Source organism: Lonchura striata, chromosome 12, assembly GCF_046129695.1.
Source record: "Lonchura striata isolate bLonStr1 chromosome 12, bLonStr1.mat, whole genome shotgun sequence".
In the NCBI taxonomy this organism is placed as follows: domain Eukaryota; kingdom Metazoa; phylum Chordata; class Aves; order Passeriformes; family Estrildidae; genus Lonchura; species Lonchura striata.
This window is the reverse complement of record NC_134614.1, coordinates 17,762,132-17,771,399: the sequence shown is the minus strand read 5'-3', so window position 1 is coordinate 17,771,399 and position 9,268 is coordinate 17,762,132. Positions and strand designations below refer to the sequence as shown.

General features: G+C 47.4%; 1 protein-coding gene across 1 annotated transcript; it reads left to right on the top strand.

Annotated features, from left to right (window-relative positions):
- The first annotated feature begins 2,402 nt into the window (after positions 1-2,402).
- On the top strand, positions 2,403-8,842 carry PSMD6 (proteasome 26S subunit, non-ATPase 6). The gene is made up of 8 exons (XM_021537257.2): positions 2,403-2,620; positions 3,623-3,828; positions 4,346-4,491; positions 5,444-5,663; positions 5,772-5,880; positions 6,977-7,145; positions 8,312-8,389; positions 8,537-8,842. Exons 1-8 carry the CDS (start codon positions 2,476-2,478, stop codon positions 8,631-8,633), a joined length of 1,170 nt encoding a protein of 389 aa, XP_021392932.1. The 5' UTR covers positions 2,403-2,475; the 3' UTR covers positions 8,634-8,842.
- Positions 8,843-9,268: the final 426 nt, after the last annotated feature.

Genomic DNA, 9,268 nt, shown 5'->3' with positions numbered 1-9,268 from the left:
ACAAGCCAATAAATGAAGGGGTGGGGGGGAGTCAGAATCAATGTAAAAAATACTAGCACTTATCAAAAACACAGCAGGCAACTGTTTCTTCCAGCGATCTGCTCAATAATTCATACCCAATATACAGAAACCAATCTTGGGAATACACAGTGCCAAAACAGTCAAGGGAACTGTTTCTCCCATCACCCAGATGCAAAGCACAACTCCAAAACAGAGGCACCTGCCAAAAGTGTTGTACTTAAACCCCAGTTCCAACAAATAACACCAAAATGTGTCTGGAGAAGATGAGCTCAGCCCAACTCAGGTCAGCAAGCATGGTCCAGGAGGTTGGGTGGGAACCTGTATCCCACAGGATAGCCCTGGGCATGCAAAAATGCCCTTTGCAGGAACCAAGCACCCTGTGCCTGCCCAACCACCCAGCTGTGTTCCACTCCAGAATGTTTTCATCTCATTGCCAGCTTCCAAGGGAATACAGTGGCTGTTATAGATGGAATTGTAAGGATTAAAAAAGGGCTTGACTTCAGGTATCAGCTGGGGATGGACCTCAAGGACCTCACACACAGGGCCATGGAGGCACAGGCGATGCCCATCTGTAACATGCGGCACAGATAATTTATGGGCAGCCATGGTGAGGAGGGAGAGCAGGGCAGGACCAGGGCTAAGGGGACACGTGGGGACCACCCAACCCTTCTGCCACCATCTCCACTTGACATTCCCCAGGGAGGGAACACGCCCCAGCACTGGCAGTGCTGTATGAGGTCACACACAGTTTGCTGTGTGAGGTCGGGAAAGACAAAATCAAAGATATTTAATAAACAGATGGAGAAACATCAAGAAAAGCAAAATGAGAAGCAGATGAACACAGGCCAGAGTCAGGTATGGCTTCCCCACCATCCTGGATGAAATACAACTGAAAACAGGGATGTTTAGAGCCCCCTTTATTTGTCATATACTTGTTTTGAGGCAGAAGCTCTGGTGTAACACATTCAAGCTCCTTTCTGAAACTATAAAGGCTACAGACCCACTTTGTCCTGTGACCCCTTCTAGGTCTGTGTCCTTCCCCTGTGCTCGAACACCAGACAAACCCTTCCGAGGCCAGTTCAGCCTTGAGGAGAGACAACTGAGAGGGCAACAACCTCCCCAGTGTCTGCGGGGAGGGTGCCGAGAAGGTGAACCAGGCTCTGCTCAGTGGTGCCAAGCAATGGGACGAGTGACAACGGGCACAAAGCGAGGCTTCACCTGAGGATGAGGAAAAACTTTCCTGTGCAGCAGCTGCACACAGCAACAGATTGTCCAGAGGGGCTGTGGAGCCTCCCTCACTAGAAACAGTCCGGAATTATCCAAACACAACCCTGCACCGTGTGCTCTGGGATCACAGGATGCTTTTGGTTGGGAGGGCATTTTGGAGATCACCCACTTCCAACCCCCTGCCGTGAGGAAGGAACACCTTCCACGGATCCAGGAGCCTCTTCCAGCCTGGCTTTGGGCACTTCCAGGGGTGGGGCTGCCACTTTCCCTGGGCAGCCTGGGCCGTGACTCTGTGATGTAGGGGCCGTGCCTGTGATGTAGGGGCCGTGTCCGTGATGTAGGGGCCATGTCCGTGATGTAGGGGCCGTGCCCGTGATGTAGGGGCCATGTCCGTGATTTAGGGGCCGTGCCCGTGATGTAGGGGCCGTGTCCGTGATGTAGGGGCCGTGTCCGTGATGTAGGGGCTGTGACTCCGTGATTTAGGGGTCGTGCCCGTGATGTAGGGGCTGTGACTCCGTGATTTAGGGGTCGTGCCCGTGATGTAGGGGCCGTGTCCGTGATGTAGGGGCCGTGTCCGTGATGTAGGGGCCGTGTCCGTGATGTAGGGGCCGTGCCCGTGATGTAGGGGCTGTGACTCAGTGATGTAGGGGCAGTGTCCGTGATGTAGGGGCCGTGACTCCGTGATGTAGGGGCCGTGTCCGTGATGTAGGGGCCGTGTCTGTGATGTAGGGGCCGTGCCCGTGATGTAGGGGCCGTGCCCGTGATGTAGGGACTGGGACTCAGTGATGTAGGGGCCGTGCCCGTGATGTAGGGGCCGTGCCCGTGATGTAGGGGCTGTGACTCCGTGATTTAGGGGTCGTGCCCGTGATGTAGGGGCCGTGTCTGTGATGTAGGGGCCGTGTCCGTGATGTAGGGGCCGTGCCCGTGATGTAGGGGCCGTGTCCGTGATGTAGGGGCCGTGTCCGTGATGTAGGGGCCGTGCCCGTGTTCGTGTGCCCGTGTCCCCGTGCGGGTGCCGCGCCGGGCCCGCCCCGCCGCCCGGGTCCTCCGCGCCGCCAGGGGGCGCGGCGCGGCGGAAGCGCGCGGCCTGTTCCGCCGGCCGCGGCTGAGTCACGGCGCCGCGCCGCCCCCGCCGCCGCCGCGCGTCCCGTGAGCCCCGCCGAGCCCCGCCGAGCCCCGTTCAGCCGAGCCCCGGCCCGCCGAGCCCCGGCCCGCCGAGCCCCGGCCATGCCGCTGGAGAACCTGGAGGAGGAGGGGCTGCCCAAGAACCCCGACCTGCGCATCGCCCAGCTCCGCTTCCTGCTCAGCCTGCGGCCCCGCGCGCCCGACCCCGCCGCGCGCGAGGAGCTGATGGCGGCGGTGCGGCAGCACAGTGAGTGGGGCCGGGGGCTCTGGGGCTGTCTGTCTGCGTGTCTGTGTGTCTGTCTGCTCCCGGACCCCGCTCCGACCCTGTGTCTGTGCAGCAGCCGTGTGGCCGTCCGTGGGCAGCGATCCCCGGGCAGGGGGCTGGGTACGCGTCCGCAGCTCGGCGCCGCTGTGCCCCCCGGACACGGGCAGCCCAGCGGGGCCCGGTCCGCGGCTCCGACAGCTCCGACAGCTCCGACAGCTCCGCTGTCCTGCTGGCATGCAGCAGCCGTGAGCGGAGCACCGCTGTGCTCACAGCGGGATGAAGGGAGTCGCAGAACATCCTGAGCTGGGAGGGACCCGCTTGGATCATCAAAGTCCAGCGCTTGGTCCTGCACAGGATGCTCCACTCTGCCTGAGAGCATTGTGCAAATGCTCCATGAGCTCTGCCTGTTCAGTGCCCGACCATCCTCTGGGGGAAGAACCTTCTCCTGATATCCAGCTGAAACCTCTCCTGACACAGCTCCGTGCTGTTTACTCAGGTCCTGGCACTGGTTTCCAGAGAGTAGAAATCAGCGCCTGACCCTCCACTTTGTCTCATGAGGGAGTTTTAGATAGCTTTGAGATCTCCCCTCAGTCTCCTCTTCTCTAGGCTGAACACACCAAGTGCCCTGAGCTGCTCCCCTCCAGACCCTTCATCATCTTCATGTCCTTCCTTTCAATGCCTTTTAACAGCTTCATGTCCCTCTGGTATTGTGGTGCCCAAAACTGCCCCCAGGACTCAAGGTGAGGCCACCCCAGTGCAGGGGAAAGTGCAAATGGGAGCAGTGTAAAGAGCAGTAATGAAAAAGGATAAGTGAAAAGAAGCATGAGGGGCAAGGCCTGCAGGAACAGTGGCTGTGCTGTGTCTGGATTCAGCAGGTACCTGGTCACAGAAGGGACATCTCTGGCATCGACAGTCTTGTGCTTTTAGGAGCAAACACTCTCATTGCAGCAATGAACAGCAGAACCCTTCTTGCCTCTCTTTCAGACATGGCTCCATACTACGAAGCCCTGTGCAAGTCTCTTGAGTGGCAGATGGACACGGATCTGCTGAACAAAATGAAGAAAGCCAATGAGGAGGAACTGAAACGTCTTGACAATGAGTTAGAGGATGCAGAAAAGATCTTGGGGGAGAGCGAAATCCGGGATGCAATGATGGCCAAGGCTGAGTACCTGTGCAGGATTGGGGACAAGGTTGGTGACAGCAGAGGCTTTATGGACTTGTAGAAAACACTGCATGGGAACCCTGTTAGCTGGGCAGTCCCAGTGAGCACTGGGGGACTTGCAGAGCATTTTTTCTATGGCACAGCTCACACATGGCTGGCAGATAGGGGAAGGTCTTACTGAAATATATAAATTATCTAGAAATAAAACAGTCCTTGAAAGAAATTTTTTTTCTTGACAACGGAAAAGTTTGCAGACACCATTATTTACTTTCCTTACACCTTTAGACTTTTCCAAGCTGTTTAGACCGTGGAGCTGAATTTCAGGTTTCGGGAGTAGCTTTTCATAGTCTTTAGCTTTAAAAGGTACATGAGTGACAGCTTTTCTAACTTGATTTAAACTTGGATGCGTTGTTAAGATTTTTCAAAATGCATAATGTGCAACTCACATCTACCAGTGGGAGACAACACTAGTTCTTACAGCAGGTATTCTGTAAATGTTCTGGATGCTTTTAACATTCTTACAGTAGCAAATACTGTTTTGCCAGGAGGGAGCTCTGACTGCATTCCGCAAGACTTACGACAAAACTGTGGCCTTGGGACATCGCCTGGATATCGTGTTCTATCTGCTAAGGATTGGCTTGTTTTATATGGACAATGACCTCATCACAAGGAACATTGAAAAGGCAAAAAGGTACTGCTTGGGTTGTCTGAGTGCACTAAAGCATTTTTGAAACAAGCTGTAACAAAAGAAATAGAAGATAAATACTTTTCTGTCCATAAATGACTGGGACTGGTTGTGAGAGAGAATCAGAGTGATGTGTGTTATTTTTTTTTAGAGGACTTCCTGCTCCTGGATTTTTTAACTGGGGGGAAGAGAATGGTTAAGATTTTGTGGTAGCTGTTTTCTAGCAGCTGGCTCCATTTGTATTTGTAGTACAGCTCCCACTCCCACTTGGGGTGTGACTGCTCCCAGTGGCACCCAGCTGGCTGTGTAAAGAGGGAGCTTTTCCTCTCGAAGCAGGAGTGGCATGGTGTGTTTTGGTGCCACTGGTAGCTTCAGTGTCTCTGTGCTCCCAGTGTTTTGAACCTCAGCAGTTCCTGTAGAAAGCTGTGGTTCCAGTCTCTCTGCTGCTGCCATGAGACACCAAGGCAGAGGAGGTTCCCACTTCCCTTGTTCTTGGGCAGGAATATTTTGTGTTGCCTTCTCAGCAGTTTTGTCTCATCCCTTCCCTTCTTACAGCCACACCTGTGCAAATCCTTAAAAAGTGGCAACCTGTATCTTTTTTCTATGCTGCAGCTTTGATTTCAGCAGCAAAGGCAGTAGAAATCTGTTGCCACAGTCGAGGCTGACAGTAATATTTACCTACACATCCACAGAGACTGTTGTCACAGCTGAAGAGGCTGTAAACTTTTCCTTTCAGCTGAAACTTGCACTGTGTAAAAGCCTCTGGTCTCTCCTGTCCCAAGGAAGCCACTTTCCTACACCAACAGGTATACAAAGCCTGGGAAGTTTCAGCAAGCTGTAACATAAACCAAGTTATTCTTTCTCTAATCTCATGTTATCAGTTGATTTCTATTTTTTTTAATATAACTTATTACATGACACATTTACAATAATTAAATATTCTTTGTTCTATTTTAAGTCTAATAGAAGAAGGAGGAGACTGGGACAGAAGAAACCGTCTCAAGGTGTACCAGGGCCTTTACTGTGTAGCCATTCGAGACTTCAAACAAGCAGCAGAGCTCTTCCTTGATACAGTTTCCACGTTTACATCCTATGAACTGATGGATTACAAAACCTTTGTAACATACACTGTCTATGTCAGCATGATCGCCCTGGACAGGCCTGACCTGAGGGAGAAGGTGAGGAAAGCACCTGGGAGCACTGGTGCAAACTGACAGAGCCTTTCCTTAAGCTGTTCATCTCGAGGCTGAAAGGGATGGTGGTTAAGGATGTGTGTTTGCTTTCAGGTGATTAAAGGAGCAGAGATCCTGGAAGCCTTGCACAGTTTGCCAGCTGTACGGCAGTACCTCTTCTCTCTTTACGAATGTCGCTACGCAGCCTTTTTCCAGTCGCTGGGTAAGGCTGGGCTGTGTCCCTCAACACTGTTTCACATCATACACCACTTTTGTGGAGTGGATACAGTCTAGAACTAGAGCTATGTGCAGAAAAAACAAACTATAGAGTTTGTTGCAGATCATACACAACTTTTGTAGAGTAGCTACAGTCTAGAACTAAAGCTATGTGCAGAAAAAACAAACTAGAGATTTTTTTTTACAGTGACCTAAAAGTTTTGGCTTTGATTTTTCAAACAAAGAAAAACAAATTTCTCATCCAATGAGCCTTGTGAAAGGTCACATCTGATTAGGTGAAAAAGCGCTTTGAAAATGGCTATGAAACACCATCTTACCTGAAGAGCCAGATCAGGAAAGATTTGAAAGCTTGCTGTGTAAAAGGGTGACACCAAAGAAAAGCTCTTCAGAAAATCCTCATTCTTGCCAGTTCTCAGACTGCTTGCTTTTCTTCTGTGAGAGAATACAAGAAAATGAGATCTTTAGAAAAATCGAGGATTGAAAAATCAATCCAGAATTGATTTTGTGGAAGACTGGGCCTGATGAGACTGAGTTAAACACCAGCATCTTCCTATTGCTGGCCTCATCCCAAACTGAGAACCAATGCTGTCAGGGGAAAAAAATTCACTTCAGTGCCTGGAAATCCTTGTAACTAATTTAAGAGCTAGTAGCAGAAAATTAATGTGGTGTCCTTATACAGGTGTGGGTAACAATGTTTCTTCAAGAACTTACATACCGAGTTCTGCTTGTTTCCCAGCTCTGTGGGCAGCAGTTCAGCTCTTGCCTTCAGCGTCAGCGAGGTGGTCCCTCTTCCCCCTTGAAAGAAGGATGCTGTGCATTTTTACAGGCTCCCATTAGCTCTGCCACAATATTGTTTGCATGTTCTTACGCTGCTGGTTCCAGAACTGATACAGATTACATGAATTTACATCTGTTAGTGCAGAATCCCTTTCTTAATCCTGTGGAGTGCAAGAATACAATGGAGTTACGGTCACACCTATTACTTATTAACTGCTGCCGTGTGTTTTATTTGCATAAATGATATATGACATTTCTTAGAAATTACGGACTTCTTTATTTATTTTGCTTCTTTTTCTTTGCAGCTATTGTAGAGCAAGAGATGAAGAAGGACTGGCTGTTTGCACCTCACTACCGGTACTACGTGCGGGAAATGCGAATCCACGCCTACAGCCAGCTCCTCGAGTCCTACCGGTCCTTGACGTTAGGGTACATGGCAGAAGCCTTTGGAGTCAGTGTAGAATTCATAGATCAGTAAGTTCTTTGGCTTTTCCAGTTTGTAGACATCTCCTTTTATACCTTTTAAATATTTATGGTGATCTCATTATGAGTAAAAACCTTTGTTCACTTGTATTCCAAATATGCCAAGTTACGTTTCTGTGAAAGAGTGTGAGAAGCTGGTATTTTATTCATTACTTTGTATTGCTGTATTCATTGACCTCCGTGTGCTATGGAACTTTAGATTTTAGACAGCTTCATTCACAGCTGTGTGAAAACTGAGCTGTTCCAACTTCGAGGATCTGCACATTTTTTGTACCCTGCCAGTCTCCCTCTCTCATTTTGCTTGGTTTCTGTTATGTGGACAGGATCTGATGTTTTTCACTCAAATCAAACATACTCTGCAGTCCCAATTTGAAATTATTTTCTAGAATAAAACCAACAGATTTAGATCATGATAAGAACTAAGTGGTGAGTGAATTGAGAAACTGACTTTTACTCTGTACATGAAGCACATTATTTTCAAATGCCTTCACAAGAGTTATTCCTGTTTCAGAGGCTTCAGGTTTTCTAGCATTGAAGCCTTACCAAAATATGAAACTGCTTTAAATATTCAAAAATTAATAAGTGTTTCAAGAGAAACCAAATACTATTTAATTAAGAAGTAATTTTTTTTAAGTCATGCTAATGCTTATGCTTTCCAGTACTTTATTATGAGTTGTAACTTGCCTTACTGTTGAGCACAGGAATATTTTATTCTACCATCAGTGCTGTAGACCACCAATTGATTGAAAGCAATAATAATAAAATTTTTAAACGCATTTTAAAAAATTAATTATCGCGATACTTTTCTAATTAATTGACTGGCATGAAGATACTTACCTCAGGATAAATTCCAAATAGCCACGCTGCATTACTGCTGCCTTTGGATTTGCAGAGTAGTTGATACAAAGCCCAGTGATAAGTTTCACTAACTCAAGTACAACACTTTGGCCTGAGAAGAAAGAACTAAGAGGTTTTGTATTCATGTCACTAAAAGGATTATTTCTGGGTGCAATGTCCAGAGGATGCATAAGGTACCTGATGAAGATCCATAGGCTGTTGCTTCAGAAATACAGCATGGTGTAACAGCAGCTTCAGTGCTCTTAGGTCTACAAGTCCCTGGTGAAACAGGATTTAACTAACTTTTTTCCTTTATTTAGGGAGCTTTCAAGATTTATTGCAGCTGGGCGATTGCACTGCAAAATAGACAAAGTAAATGAGATTGTAGAAACTAACAGGTATGTAACAATTCCTAGAGGTTGTTTTTTACAAACCAGTTGAATTCTATATATTTTGATGACATTTGCTACAGAAATGTTTAATGCTTTGGTATAAATCATATTCTCAGTTCTAACCCCCTTTTTTTTTTTTCCAATGATTCCTAGGCCTGATAGCAAGAATTGGCAGTACCAAGAAACCATCAAGAAAGGAGATTTGCTGCTAAACAGAATTCAGAAACTTTCCCGAGTAATTAATATGTAATTTTTTTTAATGCAAGAGAATTCAAAATTTAGATGTTTAAAACATTTTGGAAGTAACCTATAAATATATTGCATAACTTGGTATACCGTAGGGAAAAAAACAAGTAGCAAAAAGATAGTGTTTTTACTTTCCATTTCATTATGTACACACTGTTCTGTTCTGGTGTATGGAACCCAGTTCATTTATTAAATGTATGATATCGTTGGTGATCTCTTGTAATAGACTTTGTTCCTTTCCTTGCCTGTATATCCAGTGTTCCATGTTGAACAGCAAAGCAGGCTCACAACCTGTGAACACAGAGAACTCATGGCCATTTTATGCTTGCTCTTTTAAGACTTTCATATTGGAATCAGAAGTGAAAACAATCAGTTGCATAATAGTAAAGTGACCAAAAGTTTTAGTGAAGAGTGCACACTGTCCAGACAGGAGGGAGTCTTGCAATGAAGGGATTACAGCTTAAGGGAGAAGGAATAAAGATGCAAGTGGTTGGGGTGAAGCAATAATACAACCACAGAAACCACAGGACTAAAACTTTGGGAACAACTGGAACAGAAGTAGCCTCTCTGTTTAAACGATATTTTTGCAAACTGTTGAAAAGGAAGCCAGCATGTGAGCAAAGCATTACATTTGTAATT

Excerpts from the sequence above, each read along its gene's own strand:
- PSMD6 (XM_021537257.2), top strand. The coding sequence starts at position 2,476 with ATGCCGCTGGAGAACCTGGAGGAGGAGGGGCTGCCCAAGAACCCCGAC. Across the intron at positions 5,881-6,976 it reads AGCCTTTTTCCAGTCGCTGG|CTATTGTAGAGCAAGAGATG; the intron begins GTAAGGCTGGGC and ends TTTTCTTTGCAG. Across the intron at positions 8,390-8,536 it reads GAGATTGTAGAAACTAACAG|GCCTGATAGCAAGAATTGGC; the intron begins GTATGTAACAAT and ends AATGATTCCTAG.